Genomic DNA, 27093 nt, shown 5'->3' with positions numbered 1-27093 from the left:
GATTATTTAACTAGCTGACAGTCACGCATCCTTATTAAACTCGTGCAGACTGTGGCCGAGGGGTAATAATTAATTAACAGCTAGTTAACCCCTCGGCCAGAGTATAAAATACGTGCTGGCTGAAAACCAGCACGATACGTGTGTGGTTCCTTTTGTTTTGTGTTTGTTTAAGTCTTTTATTTCCTATTGTTTAATAAATGAACTGAATGCCGTAGCGTTTCAGTGTTGCCCCGCCAGTACCTGTTTGTTTTGGTTTTGTGTTTCTGGTCTGAAGTCATGCACTGCAAGCCATCTTGTTCACAATCTCCTATTTAAAATAACACATCTGCAATCATTTCAGTCTTGAATGCAGAAAATAACTATAAACAGATGTGGCAATGAATTAACAAAGTTATGTGAAACAAGTCAGTTTTGAGTTTTGTGCATTTTCAGATTAACACTTGAACCGCCGAAAGGTTCATTTGGCGTCTATTTTAAAACAGCTTCGATATGAAAATGAAAAACAATCGGATACAACTTCATATTTTTATTTATGAACACCATATATAACATTTGCACAGCAAAAACACTGTATATCACATATACATAAATATGAAAACTGTAATACACATTACACAATAAACTACTGTGTAAACAGGTGTAGAAAGTTGTATGCACATACAAAATTATAAAAAATAAATAACTAGTTCTAAAAATAAAACAAAAATATAACATAACAAGCGACATGAATGCGCTTTGAGGGAAACAGAGTTCAAAGGCACATCTATTACAGCTGTCTAATTAGTACAATCCACACAGAAAACACACTGTTCAACTTTACCAGTGCATGTGCCACAGACTGCCTGTTCACAACGGGCGCAGGCTTCCAGTGTTTTGTTTCTGTTGCATTTAGCAGCCTGGCCTTGTCTTTTCCTCCGTGTGCCAGTGGGTGCAGCGCTGGCTGAAGGTTGAGGGGCATTTGCAAACCGGATTACACTTCTCTGATCAAAATGTTTCTGCCGCAGCTCCAGGGCTAGCTGCAGAATGAAGTTCCTCCGGGAGATTGTGTTCCCGGTGCACTCCTTGTACAAAACAAAAGCCAGGTCCAAAACATAAAAAAAACAGCCACAGGCCACCTGCGAGAACCACCTTTGATAGAATACTGCCGTGCTATTTGATCAAGTACATCCACACCATACTCCGTTGTGTTGTAAAGTGAAACACTCTCTGGCTTTCGTTTAGCTTTGTCCTGATGGTCACTGATTTATGCAGAGAGCTTAGAATTAATAATAATAATAATAATAATAATAATAATAATAATAATAGTAGTAATAATAATATATGATGTGTAGAATGACTTTCATCAGTGTTTCAAGCACTCAACAGGATTATAATAGGCGGTTGTATTGCAATGTTTTACTGTTCTGTATTTAATATGCATTTTTTGTAAATGGCCCCAACATTTAATCTCAACCTTGTGGGATAAGCCATTACAAAGAAACATTTCAAGAATAATGTCTACACATAAGATTGTTAGTGATATGAGCGAGTTTCTGAAAATTTGCTTGGTGATTTCATTTCCTGCAAAGGGTGAAAGTGCTATTTTAATGATATTTCTGTAAGTTTCAGTAGTTTGACATGTACAAAAGCAGCTGACAGCAGTTACATCATTATATAATAATTGGATTGTTAGGGAACTTGTAAATAAATGACCTACCTGCTTGAAAAATCATACTGTTAGTTGGATGGGAAAATGTTTATTTGCATGTAAATCATTTTATTATGTGAAGATTGGAACTAAGTTTTAGGCTACCAATAATCAGGATAAAAATTAGAATTAATAGTAGAAGATGCTGAACTGTCAATCTGTCTGCGGGGTAGGTTTTCTCTGGAGGGTTCCCAGCCCAGAATAAAGAAAAGGAGACTCTCGCTCTCTAAACTAGGAGGGCTATCCTTGACTGCTCTTGAGAAATATTATTTGGCTGCAAGGCTATATTTGGTGCAATACTGGATTTTCAAAAATTTTAATGCCGGTTGTACCCACATGAAACCATTTTGAAAACTATCTGACTATTCATTCCTACCTGGTCCAAAAAACAGCAAAACAGCTGCTATAAATCATTCACATGTGAACGATGATGTCATGGTGACGGTAGACGCCCATTTTAAGGCGTTTTAAACAACCATTGGTTGTTTACCAAATGACTGACATCTCCAAAGGCTCCAACAACCAATCAGGGATGGTTTTATATACTTTCAAAACAAAAGTAGTTAGACAGAAAGCTAGATGAGTTAGTTTATTTATTTTTTTCTCTGTCTGGAGATTTGGCGATCACAAGTACAAGCTTACCAGAAAACAAAATATCAACTGTCGTGAAATATTCACAGGATAAACATCAGAGATGACCGTCCAATCAAAATGCATTGCACTGAAGCCCCAGCCCAAGAGAAATACATTTTATTATGAGGTGCAGCATTTCAGTATCTTAGGTTTCGGTTTAGACGACTGGTATATACCATGATTTTAAAGTGCAGCATTACTGGAGAGCAGACTAAATTGCTTTACAGTACCAAGAATGCTTACCGACTGTGGCAAAGTGGTTTGCAGTGTACAGGTGCAGGAGTGATGTGGTGTGTAATTATCAGACAGAGATTTGTAATCCAGTTGGAAGTCATTTATTTTTAACAATCCAGGTCTGGTGACCAAATAATGATCCCTGGCAATACACAGCAATGTGTAGAGCACGGGGTAAATAATAACGGGTTTGCAGTCTCAAATAAAACACACAAGTATCCCTCCTACAATATAAATACACGGTCACCAGTCCTGGGTGCGTGCTGTAGTGCTCGTGGTGGGTTGTACAGGTTTATCAGTGACAATAGTGCAGTGCTGTTCCAGGTTTTGTGCTGGCCCTTGGCAACAGCTCTGGAATGTGTTAGTCATCTATTAATACAACAACCAACAATTATAGGCAAAACAAAACACTCATGATAAGTTATCACGATACTGCACAGGTCCTTCCAGGTTATTTTCTCGTAACCAAAGCAAAGGAACAGATTGCGATTCTCCGTCCCCATTCATGCCGTCACACATGACCCCTTGGTAAACGAGTGCAGCTGCCCCTCCAATCTGCGACTGCCACGTCTTTTCCCTTCCAGGTCAATGAGTTAATTAACCGGAGTTCCACCCCCTTTCTAGCTGGCCCTTGAACCCTGGGAAAGAACTGTCGGGCCAGCCCGTCCAAGGTACAACTCTGTTCTCGCTACTTATCGCACTGACAGGTCAAGAGGGAGATTTACCACCAAGAATCACTGTGTTTCTGTCACACTGACCCAAAAGAAAACTTTAATTTTTATTACAGAAAGTGTTGATGAGTTGTCAGATCTGTCTGATGTTGAACTTCTTCACATTACGCAGCCATCAAACAATTTGGTGTAAAATGATCCTGATACACAAGTCGAAAGTCACGTTCTGTCAGTCAGACCTCAAACAGGTAGAATGTTCACCGGAGCGGAAGGGTTAAAAGCAGCAGGAGATGGTGCCTCCCTTCCAAATCGAGGCAGATCATTCCACACCTGTGGGGCTCTGAAGCTGAACGCTCTGCCACCTGCCTGCTTTCTCTGTGTCCTTGGAATACTTGTCATGGGTAAGAAAATACATGGGAGTTACTGTTTACATTTCCATGTGAGACGAGTTGTCAGACAGATGTGTAAATGAAGACAATAACTGTCAATAACTGTAATTCTCAATGCTCCGCTCCATTTCTGATGACAGAATGAAATCTTAATTGGCACGGAATGACCACCTTGGAGTAGAAACACACAAATGACAGGCTTGCTGTTGATTTAAACACTTCCGCCTCTGTGTTCTGGGAGGGGAAATGTCTTCACACAAGGGGTGGTTGATATGATGTCATCGGGCACGCACTGCAGTTCAGGGGCTATGTGCGCGCATACGGGGCCAAAGCCAGCCTAGGTCTGTGCTCAAGTGTAAACAGGGGCTCAAATGATAGGAATCTTAATCTGATAGACCCTGTGACAAAGCACGAATGAATCTGAATCAACAATCTCCCTCTCGACCTGTGAGAGCACTGTACAGCAGGAATTGCGTGCCCCGTACTGAATGTTTCGGCAGTTCATTCCGGGGGCAGTCGGAAGCCGGCCATTCAGGAAAGGGATGGCGTCACGGTACCAGGAGTCCCCGCCCTAGTACGGTAAGCAAAGTTTCATTCATGAATTGGAAGAGACGTGATTGAACTAGCTATCGGAGGGGGCGGGGCTGAGGGTACCTTAGGGGGATGTGATGTCATAATCGGTTCCTTTGTTGTGGTTGATGGGAGGAAACGAGGACTGTTTGGAGCGAGGGTTAAGTGCTTTGTGTTTGTTTTGCAACCGTGTGTCTCTTATCATTCTCAGAATAATTAACCCTTTGCGGTCCTATGTCGGACCTGGTCGGACATTGCAATTATTCCTATCCGGTCCAATGTCGGACCCTGTCCGACATCATCAAAAAAACACAAATAACGGGTTTCTAGTCGTTTTTTCTCCGGAAAAAGCCGAGAAAACCATTCAATGGCCGAGTGGGAGCGACAGGAGCCGAGACAAGCCGATAAAAATAAAAAAAAGGACGTATCTCATGAATAGTCATACTTGCCCCTGGCATCGGATAGGGGCAATCATAAGGAAACAAGCTGACTGATACTGTATCAGCGCACAGAGAATATTACGGACATTTGCAGAGCTTTTTTGAGATGTTATAGTAATAAAATAATGACTTGGATCACGTTATTGAGGAGTTTGGTGATAAAATGAGTGATCAGGAGATGATTGATCGGTATGTACTATTATTATTATTATTATTATTATTATTATTATTATTATTTATTTATTTATTAGCATATGTGAAAGCTATAGCAAACGAAAGGGTGGGGCGGGGCTGGAGATGCCTAATGAGTGCTTTGTTGATATGCAGGGCCTTTTAAACCCGTTTGACTGGGGAAAAAAAATATTTTTAAACAGCACGTCTAAAATTAACTGTGCATGTGAAAATAAATTGGACCTGACGTGCCTGACACGCACTTAATAAATGGACTGCAAATCTGGGAGCTGCAGTCTGGGCCCAGCGATTCACCCGGACTTCACCGCACCTGCACTTAATCAAGCATCGCTGTTTCCAGCACCGCACCTGCACTACGAGCACGCACTGTCCAGAGACGTGACTGTGTTTGTGTTGTGTTTGTGGTTTTTGTGATTATTATTAAGGGACTGCAACCCCTTGTTTTGATGCTGGCAATACCCATTGCTGGGTAGAGCCAGCTTTATTATTTAATTTTTGTTCAAGAAATAAAAAGGAACTTGAACCGTGAACTTTGGGTTTGTCCTTGTCTGGAGCACCTGCATCACCCTTTCACTACTCACTACAACCCACACATTCACAGACCCTGAGTCAGTTCAGGTCCGAGCTGTAAGTGTAAACACACCGATAGAGAACAGATCGTAATACTTCATTTCATTTTCTGCTTTCAGGACTGCCTTATCCTGGTGAAAGCCAAGGAACAAAGATGGAGTTGGTACCTATCTGCATTAAACAGGAGATGCCTGAACTGCAGCCTGTCCACATGAAAGAAGAGACTGAACTGGAGCCTGTCCACATGAAAGAAGAGACTGAACTGGAGCCTGTCCACATGAAAGAAGAGACTGAACTGGAGTCTGTCCACATTAAAGAAGAGACTGAACTGGGGCCTGTCCACATTAAAGAAGAGACTGAACTGGAGCCTGTCCACATTAAAGAAGAGACTGAACTGGAGCCTGTCCACATTAAAGAAGAAGAGACTGAACTGGAGCCTGTCCACATTAAAGAAGAAGAGACTGAACTGGAGCCTGTCCACATTAAAGAGGAAGAGACTGAACTGGAGCCTGTCCACATTAAAGAAGAGACTGAACTGGAGCCTGTGCACATGAAAGAGGAGACTGAACTGGAGCCTGTCCACATTAAAGAAGAAGAGACTGAACTGGAGCCTGTCCACATTAAAGAGGAAGAGGCTGAACTGGAGCCTGTCCACATTAAAGAAGAGACTGAACTGGAGCCTGTGCACATGAAAGAGGAGACTGAACTGGAGCCTGTCCACATTAAAGAAGAGACTGAACTGGAGCCTGTCCACATTAAAGAAGAGACTGAACTGGAGCCTGTCCACATTGAAGGGGAATCTGTTGACTTGTTTAAGGATACAGAAAATATATCCTGGCCAAAGATATTACATCAGTGTAATAAATGTGGGCAGAGCTTCAGCAAGCCAGGAAGCCTAAAAACACACCAGCAGAGTCACACTGGAGAGAAGCCGCACCACTGTACTGAATGTGGAAAGAGCTTCCGTGAGTTAGCAGTCCTAAAAAGACACCAGCGACTTCACACTGGAGAGAAGCCGTATCAATGTACTGTATGTGGGAAGTGCTTCAATGCGTCAGGAAGCCTAAAAAGACACCAGCGACTTCACACTGGAGAGAAGCCATATCAATGTACTGAATGTGGGAAAAGCTTCACTGAGAAAGGAAAACTAAACAAACACCAGCGAATTCACACTGGAGAGAAGCCGTATCAATGTACTGAATGTGGGAAGAGCTTTAGTGCGTCAGGAAACCTAAAAAAACACCAGCGAATTCACACTGGAGAGAAGCCGTATCAATGTACTGAATGTGGAAAGCACTTCACTGACAAAGGAACTCGAAACAAACACCAGCTAATTCACACTGGAGAGAAGCTGTATCAGTGTATTGAATGTGGGAAGAGTTTCACTGTGTTAGGAAGCCTAAAAAGACACCATCGATTTCACACTGGAGAGAAGCCGTATCAATGTACTGAATGTGGAAAGCGCTTCACTGAGAAAGGAACACTAAACAAACACCAGCGAATTCACACTGGAGAGAAGCCGTATCAATGTACTGAATGTGGGAAGTGCTTCAATGCGTCAGGAAACCTAAAAACACACCAGCGACTTCACACTAGAGAGAAGCCGTATCAATGTACTGAATGTGGAAAGCGCTTCATTGACAAAGGAACACTAAACAAACACCAGCGAATTCACACTGGAGAGAAGCCGTATCAATGTACTGAATGTGGGAAGTGCTTCAATGCGTCAGGAAACCTAAAAACACACCAGCGACTTCACACTAGAGAGAAGCCATATCAATGTATTGAATGTGGAGAGAGCTTCACTAACAAAGGAAAACTAGAAAAACATCAGAGAATTCACACCGGAGAGAAGCCACACCACTGTACTGACTGTGGGAAGAGCTTCAATGTGTCAGGAAAACTAAAAATACACCAGCGCATTCACACTGGAGAGAAGCCATATCAATGTATTGAATGTGGAAAGAGCTTCACTGACAAAGAAAAATTAAAAAAACACCAGCGAATTCACACTGGAGAGAAGCCGTATCACTGTGTTGAATGTGGAGAGAGCTTCAGTGAGTCAGGAAACCTAAATTAACACCAGCGCAGTCACACTGGAGAGAAGCCGTATCACTGTGTTGAATGTGGGGAGAGCTTTAGGCAGTCAGGAACACTAAAAGAACACCAGCGCATTCACACTGGAGAGAAGCCGTATCATTGTGTTGAATGTGGGGAGAGCTTTAGGCAGTCAGGAACACTAAAAACACACCAGCGCAGTCACACTGGAGAGAAGCCGTATCATTGTGTTGAATGTGGGGAGAGCTTTAGGCAGTCAGGAACACTAAAAACACACCAGCGCAGTCACACTGGAGAGAAGCCGTATCACTGTGTTGAATGTGGGGAGAGCTTTAGGCAGTCAGGAACACTAAAAGAACACCAGCGCATTCACACTGGAGAGAAGCCGTATCATTGTGTTGAATGTGGGGAGAGCTTTAGGCAGTCAGGAACACTAAAAACACACCAGCGCAGTCACACTGGAGAGAAGCCGTATCATTGTGTTGAATGTGGGGAGAGCTTTAGGCAGTCAGGAACATTAAAAACACACCAGCGCAGTCACACTGGAGAGAAGCCGTATCATTGTGTTGAATGTGGGGAGAGCTTTAGGCAGTCAGGAACACTAAAAACACACCAGCGCAGTCACACTGGAGAGAAGCCGTATCACTGTCTTGAATGTGGGGAGAGCTTTAGGCAGTCAGGAACACTAAAAACACACCAGCGAATTCACACTGGATCCAGCCTCCCTCCTCTCCCAGTCCCTCACCTCTCCACCCTGCTTGCTTGAGTGTGTGGAGAGCTGTCTGATTCCTTGTCTCTCTCTCTCACCCTGCAGTAAATGAAGGGGGTCCCCAGGAGTGAGCCAGCCTGAATCCAGAGACACTGAGAAGGGGAGCATGTCAAACTGAAGGAGACAGACCCATTCTTTCAGAATGAACTGCATTGGAAATTAATCTCACTTATCATGCTGTGAGGATTTATGCCAAGCTTGTTTCTGTGAACACATTAAACAACGTTGCCGATAACACATCATATTTTTAAAATACCATTACTGTACCAGTGTCGGTGAGAACAGAAGTGAATTATTTATAAGAAACTAAAACTAAAAATCTCTTCATGGGTGTGGCAGCAGTGTGCCCTTCATATTACTAGAATGGCCTGTAAGCTATTGCACCAGTGCAAGCACAAGCTGAAACAACCTTTTTTTCTTTTTTTTATTTCACGTGGTGCAAACTTTGCACTGGAGCAAGTGCTGTTTTGGGTTTGAATGAACTTGACTGCTTTGAGTGTTTAAAGGGCACATACAGACCTTTTATTTTATTGTGTTACATGTTCCCATGTGTTTACGTAAGGTGTGTATTGTTTTCATTTTTTTATACATTTTGACCACTTTTTTAAACTTTTAAATTGCATTCACTGCCTCAAGATGGCTTCCCATGTACCTACATGGACCTCTCAGAACTACATTTCCCATCCTCCTCCTGCTCACATATGTAACTGAGATGAATTTACCAGTGAGCAGGAGGATGATGGGAAATGTAGTTCTGAGAGGTCCTTGAGGCAGTGAATGCAATTTAAAAGTTTAAAAAAGTGGTCAAAATATAAAAATAAAACAACAAATTAAACAATACACACACCTTCCGTAAGCAGTTGTAGCAACACATGGGAACATGCGACACAATCAAATAAAAAGGTCCTTATGCACCCTTTAAGTACTGAGAACCTCCAAGCTTGTTGTATACTGGAGCCCTGCTTCAATGCAGTGGGATTGAAATACAATTCCTATCATTTTTATTGTGTAAATTGCTGTGTGTGCAATTATGACAGACCCACAATATTAGAGCTGTATAAATATACTGTAAAGCATGAAAGGTTTGCAAGTAAAAGATTCATAAAAGTTGCATTTACTCAAATCTGCAATACATACATGCTGCAACATTACCATTATTACTACATTCATAGTTATACAGTTTATGAATAATTGATATAAACAATCTGCAGAGTGAAGTTGCCTCAGACTGTTTGACAGTAACAGAGCTGGTGCTTTTGTGGAATCACCATTAGCTGTTTAATCCTTTGGGCAAAATATGGCTTGTTTGCTTGTATTTTGTATCAGTATGATATCATTAGAGTGACAATGCAGTACATCCAAAGGCAGGTTTAGTTATTTATAAAGGATTGCATTGACATTGAGTTTGAGTTCCTGTATTTTTTCCAGTATCTGTGTGTATAAAGGGCACATTATTATGTTTCCATTACCTCTGTATGTAAAAGGTTTCTCATTGTTTAAACTGTTAATGATTCCTGAGATACAGATCTGCAGTGGAACTGAACAAACCCAAGAGAGACATTGAAAAAGGGGAAGATGCTGCTGTTTGTGGTGAATATGCCCTGAATATGATATTAATACATGAAAGTGTATTATAGATGTAACTGGACAGATTAATGAAATATGTGTCTTGAAGAAAAAGGGCTCCTTTCCTGCAGACACACTGAACTGTGTGACCCCTGAACTAGGTGAGCAGGACTGGGTGGCATCTGGACTGGATTAGGCTGAAAGGACAGTTGAATTCTGTACAGATAATTCACAGCGGCAACAAGAAGCGGTTTGACGCGAGGAAGACATAATTGTAACACTATCACGTACAACTGAAATGTTAATTGTTTAGTTTGCACACCTTGTGTGTGAAATAACGTTTTAGTGAAACTTGATTAAGTAACTATAAGTAATCTACCTCATAGTTGTATGAAGAATTTATTTTAAAGTAAACTTGCTATATCGATAAACAATTTCCTATTAGTAAGCTTTAGTGTGATCTATTGTAAGATTGTCTGAACCATTTCAGTTTAGGCTGTATGTGTGTGTGTGAGTGTAAGCAGTGTCATATTTCACTGGTCCTGCTAGATGCTTTAATACAGGCTGAGAGCTTTGACTTTATGACAGTTATGCGTAGAAAACCAAGAGATTGACTTAATGACTTTTGTGATTTCTGTTTAATATTTGTGCTCTGAATACAATACTACTATTGATGAAACATTCCTTGTGTCTAGAGTGTGTATGTGGGTTCATAGTAAATCCTCAATCGTGTAAAACATCAATTAAATAGGTTTTATAAGATAACTAATCAATCTAGATAAAACTCTAAACTCTCAATTATAGAATTGTTCCTAGAGGCTTTGTGAAATGAGAAATGGGATTACCTCTGTGTCATGGAATTCCTTTGCTAGTGTATCATGATGTAAGCCCTGGAGTGTGGGCTCAGTCTTCATGAAATGAGAAATGGAATTCCTTTGCTAGTGTATCATGATGTAAGCCCTGGAGTGTGGGCTCAGTCTTCATGAAATGAGAAATGGAATTCCTTTGCTAGTGTCTCATGATGTAAGCCCTGGAGTGTGGGCTCAGTCTTCATGAAATGAGAAGTGGAATTCCCTCTGTGTCCTGGAATTCCTTTGCTAGTGTCTCATGATGTAAGCCCTGGAGTGTGGGCTCAGTCTTCATGAAATGAGAAATGGAATTCCTTTGCTAGTGTCTCATGATGTAAGCCCTGGAGTGTGGGCTCAGTCTTCATGAAATGAGAAATGGAATTCCTTTGCTAGTGTCTCATGATGTAAGCCCTGGAGTGTGGGCTCAGTCTTCATGAAATGAGAAATGGAATTCCTTTGCTAGTGTATCATGATGTAAGCCCTGGAGTGTGTGCTCAGTCTTCATGAAATGAGAAATGGAATTCCCTCTGTGTCCTGGAATTCCTTTGCTAGTGTCTCATGATGTAAGCCCTGGAGTGTGGGCTCAGTCTTCTCTGCTGCCTGCTGGTTCTCAGTGTGTGAGTTCAGCTGCATTTCCAGTGTCCTGAGCTGGGCTTTGAACACACTGGAGATGCAGCTGAGAACAAGCCTGGCCCACGACTCAGGGGTTTTGTTTTAGATCAGATAACAAGATGATAAACCTTATATGCATAACTCTGTTTTATTGTTTTTATTGAATTTTTTCCTATGAATTTATTAGGACTCAGAATCTCTTTGCATTCATTGTGTTGCAATTTAGACATTTTCACTTTACGTATTAAAAAGCACAGATAAGTCTATTAGAAATAGACTACAACTCTGGCTAAAGGTTTTGCCTCACTCTGTGGAATGAACTAATTTTGCTTCATAAATTCGAATGAAATCTGCTGAATAATGTTACATGAACACATTGAATTACACACTGCTTTGTAGTTTTCCATATACTGAATGAAAAAGTGACATTTTGATGAAGTATGATGAAGTACTGTACTACTATTATGGCATCCAGTAGACACTTGTGATATCCTTGTGTAGTTTCTTTGATTTCACAATGTTAAATAAAAGTTCTGAATTATGTTCATATAGTTGTTTTTTTTTGTTTTGTTTTTAACTATACCAACAAATTCTAGGTGATGCTAAACTTTTGTCTGAGCTCTACATATAAATCAGCACTGCCATTACAGTAGAATGTTTAAAGCTTTATATATTGTGTATCAATTGCATCCTGTAAGACAGTGTGAAGTGTAGATCATGCTATTAAAAGAGAACACCTTTACACATTTCACTATTCAGAAGCCACTAATAAACTTTGCATTGATTTTACACTGAACTGTTGTGAAGTGTTTTTTCTTTATTGCTTTACTGCTCGGCTCCACTATTTGTGCTGCCTGTCTAGGAGAAGAGAAGTCTATTAATCCAAACAGCATGCAGATTGATTTAGATTGGATCAGGAGCAATGGATCCTCAAACAGGTTTGCACTGTACAGGGATGTCATGCATGCGGAAATGGGAAAAACAACAAACAAAATCCAGCATTACTTTAAAACATTAAGGTCACAGAAAATGACACCACTGCAGAGGTGTTTCATGTGGAGCAGCTTTGAGGTGCTTCATGTGGAGCAGCTTTGAGGTGTTTCATGTGGAGCAGCTTTGAGGTGTTTCATGTGGAGCAGCTTTGAGGTGCTTCATGTGGAGCAGCTTTGAGGTGCTTCATGTGGAGCAGCTTTGAGGTGCTTCGTGTGGAGCAGCTTTGAGGTGTTTCATGTGGAGCAGCTTTGAGGTGCTTCATGTGGAGCAGCTTTGAGGTGTTTCATGTGGAGCAGCTTTGAGGTGTTTCATGTGGAGTAGCTTTGAGGTGCTTCATGTGGAGCAGCTTTGAGGTGCTTCATGTGGAGCAGCTTTGAGGTGTTTCATGTGGAGCAGCTTTGAGGTGTTTCATGTGGAGCAGCTTTTGGAAACACATTTAGAAGCACACTTCTGGAGATTGATTACTAAAATATGCATTTTATTTTTAATCGAATGAGGGTCAAGTGGTACAAACAGTAACATGTAACAATAATAATCCTGGTTTGTTAACTTTAGTGTTTCGTTGTATTGGAACCGAAGGGCTGAAGCTGAAATGTATAGAAGGGGTTCAGACTGATGCAAATGAACAAGGAAATGTCACTCACACTAACAAGGACCATATTGGAAAAGGAAACATAATGACACCACAGAAATCTAATATATGTGTTATTAATGTGCAAGAATAAACTGGATTGCTGGACTGCATTGAAAAAAATAAAAGTAAAAATTCTGCCATCTACTGGTCACTTTTATGAACTGATTCAAATATTAAATTCAGAATCTTTAACAAAAAAGCCACATTTGTATTTGAACTGGTTTCTCCTTAATATGTTTGAAATAATGTTTAAATATACTTTCAATGAAGTGTACCTTTGTTTCCTTCACTAGTTTTATTCTGCTGGTATCATTTAAAACACTGAGGGAGACCTCAGTTCCAAACTCGTGCTGTGGAGCGTCACACAGGGTTTTTAATATTCCTGCGTGAAAGAAACATGTTTTTATTTTGCTACGGGATATCTGGTGCTACACGAGTTATAATAAATACCAGTTTACAAGCCTTGCTTTCAGATAGTGTTGCACTTCCTTGATCACCTGGGGGGTGAAATTGTCCCCTCCCCTTGAACGACTTCTTTCACAGTATCTTAAACTGTGTTCTTGTAATCTCATAGTGCTGTATACATCTGTGTAAGTGAAACGAAGCAAATATATGAATTATACAAAACAACCTGTTCTCCTTGAACTAAACTAACACATTGTAACACCACTCCAGATTTGGAGTGGCTGGTAACGGCTCTCACCTGAAGAGAAGAAAGGACGCATTCACTGCAGCTCTCCCATCAGAGGAAAGCGCTAACGACTCCCTCTGGAAGAGAACAAAGAGAGGCTAACACCGGACAGCGGACACCCGGGGAGGGGCTGACGTGTTGGGGGCGTGGTCTTGTACCTGGAACTGAGAGAGAGGGGGTTAAATCTGCAGTGAGGACTAGTCTAGTCACACAGATTACCTGTCGCTGTTAGTTTGAACTGCATGTGTACCCTGGAGAGAAGAACCGAGACGGTCAAAGCGAGTGACTAGAGCCGTGCTGCACATCCCACTGACAATACCTGAAGTAAGCGTCTCTCTCTATTATTATACTTCACAGTAAATATGAAATAGATTTCGCTAGATCTTCATGGCATGTAACGTTTGTCAATTAGCGGTTCTAATTCTGATTCGTGCTCACTTAACAGAATAATTCTACCGATTTCGAAGTTAGCAGTGCTCCAGTAAGCTTTTTATATCTGGAGCCTGCACTTTTGCACTGATGGTCACTTTTAAATAACTGCGTACAAACGTATGTCTTTTGTAATTGCAGACTTTTAGGCGTCATGCTAATAAAAACATTGAGCGTATTCATAAACTGTCTTGCGCACGTGCATCAATACTCATTTGAAGCATGGCTGCGTGAAATATCCGCTAGTTTTAGTTTTTAAGAAGTTCTCCCAATCCAGCCGCAGAGACAAACAGTATCGATTCTGAACCGGTAACAGAATCGAATCGGGCTTCTACCTCTTTAATTGTTTGCAGCGTTCCATTTTATTTTCATGTATTTATTTCTTAGCAGACGCCCTTATCCCCACCTGGGATTGAACCCACGACCCTCCGGTCAAGAGTCCAGAGCCCTGACCGCTACTCCACACTGCTGCCCATCCGCCATGAATGACACATCATTACTCTGGAGGAGTTGCGTTTTGAGGACCTTTTGCGTTTGTGCAGCAGTGGTGCCGACCATTTCATCACATTGTCGTTCGCATGCGTGGCGTTCACTCCATTTCATCACATTGTCGTTCGCATGCGTGGCGTTCACTCCATTTCATCACATTGTCGTTCGCATGCGTGGCGTTCACTCCATTTCATCACATTGTCGTTCGCATGCGTGGCGTTCACTCCATTTCAGCACATTGTCGTTTGCATGCGTGGCGTTCACTCCATTTCATCACATTGTCGTTCGCATGCGTGGCGTTCACTCCATTTCAGCACATTGTCGTTGCATGCGTGGCCTTCACTCCATTTCAGCACATTGTCGTTCGCATGCGTGGTGTTCACTCCATTTCATCACATTGTCGTTTGCATGCGTGGAGTTCACTCCATTTCATCACATTGTCGTTTGCATGCGTGGCGTTCACTCCATTTCAGCACATTGTCGTTTGCATGCGTGGCGTTCACTCCATTTCATCACATTGTCGTTTGCATGCGTGGCGTTCACTCCATTTCATCACATTGTCGTTTGCATGCGTGGCGTTCACTCCATTTCATCACATTGTCGTTTGCATGCGTGGCGTTCACTCCATTTCATCACATTGTCGTTCGCATGCGTGGCGTTCACTCCATTTCATCACATTGTCGTTTGCATGCGTGGCGTTCACTCCATTTCATCACATTGTCGTTCGCATGCGTGGCGTTCACTCCATTTCATCACATTGTCGTTTGCATGCGTGGCATTCACTCCATTTCATCACATTGTCGTTTGCATGCGTGGCGTTCACTCCATTTCATCACATTGTCGTTCGCATGCGTGGCGTTCACTCCATTTCAGCACATTGTCGTTTGCATGCGTGGCGTTCACTCCATTTCATCACATTGTCGTTTGCATGCGTGGCATTCACTCCATTTCATCACATTGTCGTTCGCATGCGTGGCGTTCACTCCATTTCATCGCATTGTCGTTTGCATGCGTGGCGTTCACTCCATTTCACCACATTGTCGTTCGCATGCGTGGCGTTCACTCCATTTCATCGCATTGTCGTTTGCATGCGTGGCATTCACTCCATTTCATCGCATTGTCGTTTGCATGCGTGACGTTCACTCCATTTCATCACATTGTCGTTTGCATACGTGGCGTTCACTCCGTTCAGTTTGTGTAACTCCAGCACTGGCGACTCTTTGAAAGGGAGCTCTTCTGCAATACAGTGAGCGCGCGGTGTTCATTCTTATGCACAGCCCCTCTTCCTGTGCTTTGCTGCGGGTTGATTCAGTTTGATGGACACACACGGAGATGCTCTGCTCTGTAGGTTGCGTTTGCTTTCCTGAAATATGCTGCTGATCCTTTGCATGTCCTGCACGACTCTTCTGTTTAATTAGTGTTTTATTTCTTAAGCGGCTACAATAGGGCAGTGAAGCGAGCTGATTCTCGACCGAACCATTCAGTATACGAGAGGGGGGAGTGTTACACAGAGTTAATAATGACGGTGTTTTAATCATGTGTGTATGAAACTGGGTATGAAAATATCTATTTAATATAAACAGCTGTACGTCTAGTGTCTTGCATATACTATTGCTTTACAATAATACCTGGTTGTCTGAATTTGTAATGAATTGGTGCTCTTATCTCTTTCAAATACGGGAACTCCTGTAGAGTTTAACTGCGGTTCAGTTGAGTGGATGGGCAGGGCCGCGCAACGATTTTTGCCGCCCTATTATTATTATTATTATTATTATTATTATTACTTAGCTGACGCCCTTATCCAGGGTGACTTACAATTGTTACAAGATATCACGTTGTTTTTTACATACAATTACCCATTTATACAGTTGAGTTTTTACTGCAGCAATCTAGGTAAAATACCTTGCTCAAGGGTACAGCAGCAGTGTCCCCCACCTGGGATTGAACCCACTACGGTCAAAAGTCCAGAGCCTTAACCACTACTCCACACCGCTGCCCTAGCAAACGAATTGATTTATTTCTGTTCTAAGATGGAACGTTTGCCTCTAAAAAAAAATCTTTCTGAACCTACAACCTTCAGCTTACAAGCGTGTTGTGTTAACTGTCAGCGCTACACGATTAGTTGAGACAAACAGGATTTTGAGAGATTGTCAGACAGCTGAAAATTCTCCATTTCGAGCCATCGTTCATCTTCATCATCCTCATTCTGAGATTTTGAGCTGGAGCTCTGAAAATTGTTGGTTTCCTGTGAGTGTAACACTTATTTTGGTCCCTACTGGCACAAGGAAGTACGGTTTCCTCTGTCTATGCTGGTTGATGAGAGTAACGCTATTTGCGGTCCCCACTGGACAAAAAAGAAACCTCATTTCTAAGAATTAGCTATGCTGAAGGATAGCCTAATATACTTGGTAAAAGTAAAACATAAATAAATATTAATATAAATATTGAAATAAATGAATACATAGACGTGTGTGTTTAATTTATTTATTTACTTTCCTATCATATAAACAATGACATTTAGTACTGTATGAAATTAAATATTCAACAGTTCCTGTTCAATTGTATATTAGTGAAGATTTTTGTTCATAAAGGTTGTCATGCTTTTTATATACTTTTACTTATAAATATATTGTAACGACCTGGACAATTGCTTTGTTGCAGGACTTGTTGTTCAGTTTGTATTGGAAGGGGAACGGGACGGGTCACGGTGTTAGTGAATGGGGAGAATGTGTGCGGGACTTGTTGTTCAGTTTGTATTGGAAGGGGAACGGGACGGGTCACGGTGTTAGTGAATGGGGAGAATGTGTGCAGGACTTGTTGTTCAGTTTGTATTGGAAGGGGAACGGGACGGGTCACGGTGTTAGTGAATGGGGAGAATGTGTGCAGGACTTGTTGTTCAGTTTGTATTGGAAGGGGAACGGGACGGGTCACGGTGTTAGTGAATGGGGAGAATGTGTGCAGGACTTGTTGTTCAGTTTGTATTGGAACGGGACGGGTCACGGTGTTAGTGAATGGGGAGAATGTGTGCAGGACTTGTTGTTCAGTTTGTATTGGAACGGGACGGGTCACGGTGTTAGTGAATGGGGAGAATGTGTGCAGGACTTGTTGTTCAGTTTGTATTGGAAGGGGAACGGGACGGGTCACGGTGTTAGTGAATGGGGAGAATGTGTGCAGGACTTGTTGTTCAGTTTGGATTGGAAGGGGAACGGGACGGGTCACAGTGTTAGTGAATGGGGAGAATGTGTGCAGGACTTGTTGTTCAGTTTGGATTGGAAGGGGAACGGGACGGGTCACGGTGTTAGTGAATGGGGAGAATGTGTGCAGGACTTGTTGTTCAGTTTGGATTGGAAGGGGAACGGGATGGGTCACGGCGTTCGTGAATGGGGAGAATGGTGTTTACGGGGGTTGCAGAGCATTTGAGAATTCAACACCATCTCCCTGATTTAGGGCTGCCACCAGTCTGGGTTTGACTGCACAGTCCAGGAATTAGCATCTGTGTCCGCGTGGCAGAAATTAACAAGCCTGGATGCCGTGATGTCCGGATTTTAAGTGAAACGCATCAGAAACACCAACCTTCCTCTAATATTTTCTTTTTCATACATTAGTTGCTTAAACGATTTCCACTGTTGTATTTAGAAAAATGCTCTGTTTAGTCCTGATCTGTACATTCTACTGGGGACTGCGAACATATCCACGTGATGTAAACAATCCAAGTGAGAGGTTGCAGTCACGTGACCCCAGCAGGCTACATACTGTGGGTATTTTGCAGCCACAGAGTATTCTTGTACCTTCAGTCACAGGAATTAGAAAGATATCATTTATGATGTGCAGGTACTTGGAATCTGTGACCTCTACTGTGCATCACCGGTGAGCGAGCGCACTGACGTGATTTGAATGAGATTCCTTTATCCTTTTAAAAAAACGTACATACTGGTACATGTTTAAGAAATACATTTTCAGTAGTTTGTTACAAAATACAATATGAATTATGTACAGTTTCAATGTTCGTATATAAACGTTTAACATCTTTCATTTAAATATACTCACAATTAAAACCATGTATAAGATTAGTATAACTTTGTACGGGGATTAAAACAAACTTTTGTTCTACGAAGCGTCAGTAACTAGAATCTGTAAATTTCCTGTAAAATCAGCTTCAGCGAGTGACAGCTACATGGCTAAGCTATGGAGACTTCTGTTCAGTTTAAGTTGCCTAAAATTACAGGTAGATGGATGCTGTTTGCAATTGTTGTACTTTTAAATATGTTATAAATGATGATGCTTCATATTAGTTCAGTAAACAATGAATGTAGCATTCTGTTAACGGTAAAGGCATATTTTATGTAAGGACTGGGAATCACCAACCTGCTTAATTGTGTTAAACTGCAGTATGTAATTCAATATGTTAACGTAACATTATATTTGACTATGATGCAACGTTGGTTAATTCTGTAGGTTGCTGGGCACAGGTATAATTGCAGTAATTCATCTTAAATGGCACTTCTCATATGCAGGGGTTGGCACAGTCATGTTGCGCAACAGACACCTTACAAAATACTGACCTCACTAGGACAAGATCATATATTTTGTCTGTTAGTATTACGTATACTTCATTATATCCCAATATCAAATAAACATACCTCATAATGCTGTGATCGCATTACTGCAAGTGTGCTGGAACTAGAGGAGCTCTCAGCACCCCTGCTTTAAACATGGTTCCAGTGCTACTGCATTACTGCAAGGACACTGGAACTAGAGGAGCTCTCAGCAGCCCTGCTTTAAACATGGTTCCAGTGCCACTGCATTACTGCAAGGACACTGGAACTAGAGGAGCTCTCAGCACCCCTGCTTTAAACATGGTTCCAGTGCCACTGCATTACTGCAAGGACACTGGAACTAGTGGAGCTTTCAGCACCCCTGCTTTAAACATGGTTCCAGTGCCACTGCATTACTGCAAGGACACTGGAACTAGAGGAGCTCTCAGCACCCCTGCTTTAAACATGGTTCCAGTGCCACTGCATTACTGCAAGGGCACTGGAACTAGAGGAGCTCTCAGCACCCCTGCTTTAAACATGGTTCCAGTGCCACTGCATTACAGACGTGTGTTAATATTTTGTACACCATTTCTTGGCAATGCTCTGGCCACTGCAGATTAATTCCACCCTTGATTGTTCAAAAACAAAATATTCATTTTCCCAAGCAGGATTGAAATATCATCATTTAAGTTTTGTTGCAGCTATCTCCGGAGGCTATCTGAAACCGGACTGTCATTCTGTCTGATTTATTATTATTATTATTATTATTATTATTATTATTATTATTATTATTATTACTTAAAATTGCATATGAGGGAAACCGTACAGCTTCAAAAAATGTGAAAAGTTGCACAATGGTAATTCTTTTTAATTTGGAGGAGATATACTGTATATTATTCCTTCTTGGTCCATTTTCAGTCCAGCAATACGTTATACAAGAAATAGATGGAGATGCATTGCACGTTTTAGTTTTTGTTGTTCAGATCAAGAAAATTTGAGTGATAACCATTTTTTCAGCTCATGGTGTCGGTACATAGAGCTGTTTGTTCGCTAGAATCTATTTTAATGGAAACCTGTTTTTGTACGATAAGGGGAGACCAGATTTCGCGTGACCCCACACTACACTGGGCAGCAGTGTGGAGTAGTGGTTAGGGCTCTGGACTCTAGACCGGAGGGTCGTGGATTCAATCCCAGGTGGGGTACACTGCTGCTGTACCCTTGAGCAAGGTACTTTACCTAGATTGCTCCAGTAAAAACCCAACTGTATAAATGGGTAATTGTATGTAAAAATAATGTGATATCTTGTAACAATTGTAAGTCGCTCTGGATAAGGGCGTCTGCTAAGAAATAAATAATACACCAGTGTTGGCAATGTTTGTGTAAGTCTTTAAAAGAATATACACAGTTTGATAAAGTTTGTGGAACATTGTATCACAGATCATTTTTTGTAACAAATCTACATTTAAGGCCCGAGGACAAAAGGACTCCTTACTGATCGGTTGTTTTAGGAGAACGCATTCTAAAATACTCAAAATAATTAATGAAAAGAGAAATATTGTAACTTTTGCCAACTTTCATTCATCATTCTTGAGATTAGATAGATCAAGTCCTTCGTTATTATAAACTTATTACAATTAATTCTGTGTAATTCTGTGTCTCTAGTAAAGCCAGCCCTGCTGTTAAGGACAGATTCTGTCGGTCCCTTCAATGGTCTTAGTAGTACTGTAAATAAATAAATGTCTTCTTTTTTCAGCAACTTCTAAACAGAATCCCGTGTGCTGTCATGGACAGTGTGGAGATGGAATCTGTCCAGATTAAAGAGGAGTTCCCTGAACTTGAACCTCTCCCCTTTACAATGGAGTTCTTTGGGCTGGCTTCCCTCCCCATGAAACAGGAGCTCTGTGAGATGCAATGTGACAGCAGCCAGCCAGAGGTCTCTGAGATTAAACCTGAGCACAATGAATTGGAGATCCCGCAGACAGAAGAACCCCTTCCTGTGAAACAAGAAGAGGTGCTGGAAATGGTCCGTATTAAACGGGAGCCCCCTGCAGTAGAGTTTGAGCACATGGAACCAGGGAAGGAAGAATCCGAGGACTTCAAACCAAACATCCCTGAGCTGGAGCCTGTACGCCTGCGGGAGTGTAGCGTGGTGCTGGAGAGAATCTGCGTGAGAGAGCAAGGCGCTGGAGAGGAAGGCTCTCCCAACAGCATGCAAGGAGGTGGACAGGGAGACAGGCGCTCACATTCAGAATGCTGTCTAGCAGGTGAGTGACTCCCAGTAGCTGTGACATTGTCATTCTAGATTGCATGATATCCACAGTGTGGTTGAGAGGGAGGGAGGGAGCATGTGGGTTACATTACTAGCTATTTGTTTTTACTGTACCTCTCACACCAGTTCAAGATAGGACTCACTACTGGTGATACTATTAAGATATAGATGTAAGCCTCTTTCACACTGGCACTCCTACCTGATTATACCAAGGGGGAGAAGAACTAAAGTACTGTATATAACATTAGAAATGTTCAGTGTCTAAATAGAGGGATATTATTGTACATGTGTGATGTAATTATGGGTGCTAGATTCCATTACATTTATCAAAAGTTTAAACTTTTGAAAATATATAGTTTAAACATTAAAATAAAAAACATTGAGATAGTGCTATTACTCATTTTTTACATAAATAGCTTTCTCTAAATTACTGCATATATGTTATAAATAGGGCTTCTGGTTGTCTGTGTTGTACCTCTGCTTTTCTACTCTCTTTAAAGAATGCAGTTGATCCTGTTCAGCCATTCGTGTATCTCAATCACACTGAGAAACACGTTATTATTATTATTTATTTCTTAGCAGACGCCCTTATCCAGGGCGACTTACAATCATAAGCAAAAACATTTCAAGCGTTACAATACAAGTAATACAATAAGAGCAGGAAATACAATAACTTTTGTTCAAGCAAAGTACAAGTTTGACAAACCACAATTCAATAATACAGCAGATAATAGTGATAGTTACATCAGGATATGATTAAATAGTGATAGTTACATCAGGATGTGATTAAATACAAAGTACTACAGATTAAACACTTGGCAGATTACAGTATTCTGAAGTACAGGATTAAATGCAGTAAAATAGGGGGCTGATAAGAGCAAAATAAAGCACATTTAAATGAAGGGTGATAGTGTCCCAGGATGCAAACAGAGGAGTTCTACAGGTGCTCTTTGAAGAGGTGAGTCTTAAGGAGGCGCCGGAATGTGGTCAGGGACTGGGCAGTCCTGACATCTGTAGGAAGGTCATTCCACCACTGCGGAGCAAGGGTGGAGAAGGAGCGGGCTCTGGAGACAGGGGAGCGTAGCGGAGGTAGAGCTAGTCTTCTAGTGCAGGCGGAGCGGAGAGGTCGAGTGGGGGTGTAGGGAGAGATGAGGGTCTGGAGGTAGCTGGGTGCAGTTCATGTGAAACAACTAAATGGGGTTTTCATTTAAATGCAGAAGCGACTCCTCTTTATTAATGTCAATACAGTCACGCACAGCGATTGTAATAAAGTGAGTCCAGCATAAAATACTTTATTGTTCATTCTAGCTTTAATAAAGAGGAGTCTCTTATTAACATGTCGCGATCTCGTTTGCACGTCCTGCTTGTAATGAAAATGAAGGCTTGGCTGATTTAAATGCCAAGCCTTCCGATGCATCTGGTGAAGGCAACGAAAGAAAACTCTGAGTAGCTGTATTTGCAGATACGCTCTTGTTGTTAATATTTGGCCATTTTTGACAAAGTTTAAACAATTAAGCTAAATTAAAAACGCTTGACCCTTTACTGACATTTAAACTCTAAATGTTTAACACCCCTAAATGTAATGCTATTGAAAAATATATAATTGTAGGGTGTGTTAGAGGAAATAGACCCGAAACATTACAGGAGAACTTTGAAGGCAGATTTTGATCCCTGGGCTCAGTTTCACCTGCGTCAGTCTTTACTGACTTTGCTTTTACACATAAAGTAAAGACTTTCGAGAGTAAGTAGCGGGGTTCTGAAAAATCTAGCATTACCCGCCCCCATGAGTTACTACAACTGTTTAAATAACGTACCTGTCATTTCTTTACATTGTTCACACCCTGCCACCTTTTTACACATAACTTTAAAGTCTATTGGAAAGCTCTTTTTGAAATGTCTGCTCTAGTGCACTGGGGTTTTAGATATGCACTCTAAATCACTGCAGGAAGAGAGATACAAAAAGACCCAAGTACTCTTTTCTGTTTCGTACCACATCAGTGCTCATTATTGCTGTGTTACCTGTTTGACAACGTGGGCAATAATCAGTGTACTAGAGTGGACATTTTGTAAAGAGCTTTGAAGCAAACTTTATAGTTATGAGTGTAAAGTTGTCAGGATGTGAACAATGAAAAGAGAAACACATTATTTAAACAGTTGTAGCAACATGTGGGGAGGGTAGCGCTATATTTTTTGGAACCCATCTACTTACTCTAAGTTTAACTTTGCTTTTTTAAGATGGTGTATCCCAGTGCGAGCCCCCACAGCTGAAATTAACATGCTGTAATCCACTCCAGCACCCAGCCACATGCCCAGGGCCGGATGAACCCATCACTGGACCCGAGGCAAGCATAAACCTGCGGGCCTCCTACCCCAGAACAAACAGCCACGTACACAAGTACATGTACACATACACACGTACACATACATACATACATACACACACCTCTGTATACATTTTAGTCTTTATACCTAGCGCTCCACCCTTTTACAACAGGTAGAATTCTTTAGTTTTAAGTTATTATGAATGACTGAATGAAGCTGACAGAAAATCAAACTGTAGGGGATGTGCTAAAAACTAAAGCCTACGTGAAGTTATTATTATTATTATTATTATTATTATTTATTTCTTAGCAGACGCTCTTATCCAGGGCGACTTACAATCGTAAGCAAATACATTTCAAGTGTTATCAATACAAGTAATACAATAAGAGCAAGAAATACAATAACTTTTGTTCAAGTGTGACAAACCACAATTCAATAATACAGCAGATAATAGTGATAGTTACATCAGGATATGATTAAATACAAAATACTACAGGTTAATCACTTGGCAGATTACAGTATTCTGAAGTACAGGATTAAATGCAGTAAAATAGGGGGCAGATAAGAGCAAAATAAAGCACATTTACATGAAGGGTGATAGTGTCCCAGGATACAAACAGAGGAGTTCTACAGGTGCTGTCTGAAGAGGTGAGTCTTAAGGAGGCGCCGGAATGTGGTCAGGGACTGGGCAGTCCTGTTGTGTAGTACAGCTCAACAATGACTTTCCTGATTTACTGAATAAAAAGGCAACAGTTCAAACAAACAAGGAACCCCATATGAAGATGAAAAAGGTAATATATAGAAGGGTGCTCAGACTTGTTTTCACTAATGGGAGCTCCACAATAGCCAATGAAAATAAATAGTAAAAAACAAACCTACCTGTACATTGTTGTGAGTCAAATACATTAGATTACTGCACGCAAAATCGTCAATAATGTCTCCTTGGGTTTGACTCGCTTCATTAAAGAAAATGCCCTTTTCTCCAGAGCAGAGAATCATCAATGTTTTGACATACAAGTATATTCAGGTGTTTCCTATGGTAGCTTTCTATACCCTGTAGAATTGTGTACCCTTGATGATTCCATCCTGACACAGCTGCATTTTCTATCAAAGATCGCTGGATATGAACACTTGATGATTCTGGACAGTACATGTGAAAAAAATGAAAACGTGTTTTTAAAAGAAGAAAATCTTTTCTAAGGTTACTTTTAAATCAAGGGTTTCATGGATGAGCAACACAGGAGGCTGAATGTCCTGTATATCTAGAAAATCAGTGGAGTTCAATGTGCGGTTTTTATTTTGCCACATCACTAGTTTTGTCTTGTTCACAATATGTGTTGCAAGCTGCAGGAGTGCTTGAGAAAACACCTGGGCTCGGGTACAGAAATATCGCGTGTGCGCGTCCGCATCCAGCAGTCTGAGAAACTGCATCTGCACAGGGGATGCAGAATTCTATGGGGTACAGAAATCTGCATAACACCAGTCAGAACAATTTGATTTTGAGATACATGCCTCAGTTCGAATGTCGGGGAGTGAAGTTCTTTCCAGGTTAGGCGCAGATCTGTATATTTAAAAAAAACAAAAAACCCACATAACCGTTTTGGGCCCCGCCTTGAGTTTGGGCCCGAGGCACATGCCTAGTTTGCCTGTGTGTTAATCGGCCCTGCACATGCCCTAAGGCATGTGCAGGAGTGTGGATGACATTATTCAACCTGTCGCACAGGGTCGGAGACCCTCAACTCCAACCAGAAATTGTCAGTCTGAATTATGAACCAACCTTAAGCCTACAAGCACTTCCCCTCACTCTTTCCTGTTCATATTTTCCAGGTTCCAGTCCAGCAGCTAAAGCGAGGGCAGGCGGTGGAGAATATCCTGACTGTGGGAAAGGTTTCATGCTGTTGGGGCATTTAAACAAAACCCAACAAACTCACACAGGAGAGAAACCGTATCACTGCTCTGACTGTGGGAAGAGTTTCAATCATTTTAGAAACCTAAAACAACACCAGCGAATTCACACAGGAGAGAAACCGTATCACTGCTCTGACTGTGGGAAGAGTTTCAATCATTTTAGAAACCTAAAACAACACCAGCGAATTCACACAGGAGAGAAACCGTACCACTGCTTTGACTGTGGGAAGAGTTTCACTGTGAAACAAAGCCTTCAATACCACCAGTGGACTCACACAGGAGAGAAGCCATATTGCTGCTCTGACTGTGGGAAGAGTTTCAGACGGGCAGACAGGCTTGTTTCACACCAGCGAACTCACACAGGAGAAAAACCGTATCACTGCTCTGACTGTGGGAAGAGTTTCAGTGTGAAACGAGGCCTTCAAAACCACCAGTGGACTCACACAGGAGAGAAACCGTATCGCTGCTCTGACTGTGGGAAGAGTTTCAGTGTGAAAAAAGGCCTTCAAAACCACGAGCGAACTCACACAGGAGAGAAACCGTATCACTGCTCTGACTGTGGGAAGAGTTTCACTGTGAAACAAAGCCTTCAAAACCACCAGCGAACTCACACAGGAGAGAAACCGTATCACTGCTCTGACTGTGGGAAGAGTTTCACTGTGAAACAAAGCCTTCAATACCACCAGCGAACTCACACAGGAGAGAAACCGTATTCCTGCTCTGACTGTGGGAAGAGTTTCAGTCGGGCAGACAGCTTTGTTTCACACCAGCGAACTCACACAGGAGAGAAACCGTATCGCTGCTCTGACTGTGGGAAGAGTTTCAGTCGGGCAGACAGCTTTGTTTCACACCAGCGAACTCACACAGGAGAGAAACCGTATCACTGCTCTGACTGTGGGAAGAGTTTCAGTGTGAAACAAGTCCTTCAAAAACACCAGCGAATTCACAGAAGAGAGGAACTTTAAAAACCATGTTCAATGGGACTTTTCACTCATGAGGGGAAAATAATATTAACCTTGCATTACGAGTCCCTGTGTAATAACTGTTTTGTATATCACTCTTGAGCATGCATTTAAAACTCTCTTGCACTCTGTGTCAGATAGTGGGTGATGATGCGGACACGTCACAAGAGGCTTCTCTGCTGTCAGTTTAACTCAGGCTGTCAATGCAGTCAGTGCCTGGGAGTGGGAATATGCAGAAAGGAAACTATTCCACACCTCATCTGATGGACGAGTCGGGAGAAATCAATAACTCAGTGTGGAAATGAGTTTCAGGATTTAACATTTTGAACTTACTCTATTTATTTTCAAGTTAATTATCATGCTTTTTATTTTTTTTAATGATCTAATGTACAATAAATGATAAATTGTTTGTTTGTCATGATTTGTGTGTGATGCTGTAGAGAATTCCTGTTTTCCAAGGTGCTGGTTAATCTTCCCCTCTGGTAACAGCTCGTGCACAGCTCCTGGGTATTGCAAAACGTCAGCAAGTTTAGAGCTAGAATTCAGTACTTTTAACCATTCCACATAAAGAAGATGGAAACCAGTTTTCCCCCTCTACAAATTTATATAATTAAGAGTGAAA

At 41.5% G+C, this 27093-nt stretch overlaps 1 protein-coding gene across 1 annotated transcript in view; it reads left to right on the top strand.

The window, feature by feature from the left end:
- The window catches only part of LOC117407791 (zinc finger protein 184-like), a 47762-nt gene extending 20882 nt beyond the window's left edge, over window positions 1-26880 (top strand). The window contains exons 3-5 of the mRNA XM_059014517.1: window positions 5506-7442; window positions 20764-21274; window positions 25429-26880. Of these exons, the coding sequence (XP_058870500.1) occupies window positions 5541-7442; window positions 20764-21274; window positions 25429-26474 (3459 nt within the window). The 5' untranslated portion in view covers window positions 5506-5540 and the 3' untranslated portion in view covers window positions 26475-26880. The remainder of the gene's footprint in view (window positions 1-5505; window positions 7443-20763; window positions 21275-25428) is intronic.
- Window positions 26881-27093: the final 213 nt, after the last annotated feature.

The sequence above is a fragment of the Acipenser ruthenus genome, chromosome 48, assembly GCF_902713425.1.
Source record: "Acipenser ruthenus chromosome 48, fAciRut3.2 maternal haplotype, whole genome shotgun sequence".
NCBI classification, from domain to species: Eukaryota; Metazoa; Chordata; class Actinopteri; order Acipenseriformes; family Acipenseridae; genus Acipenser; species Acipenser ruthenus.
The sequence above is the reverse complement of the archived record's forward strand: the minus strand, read 5'-3'. Positions and strand labels throughout refer to the sequence as shown.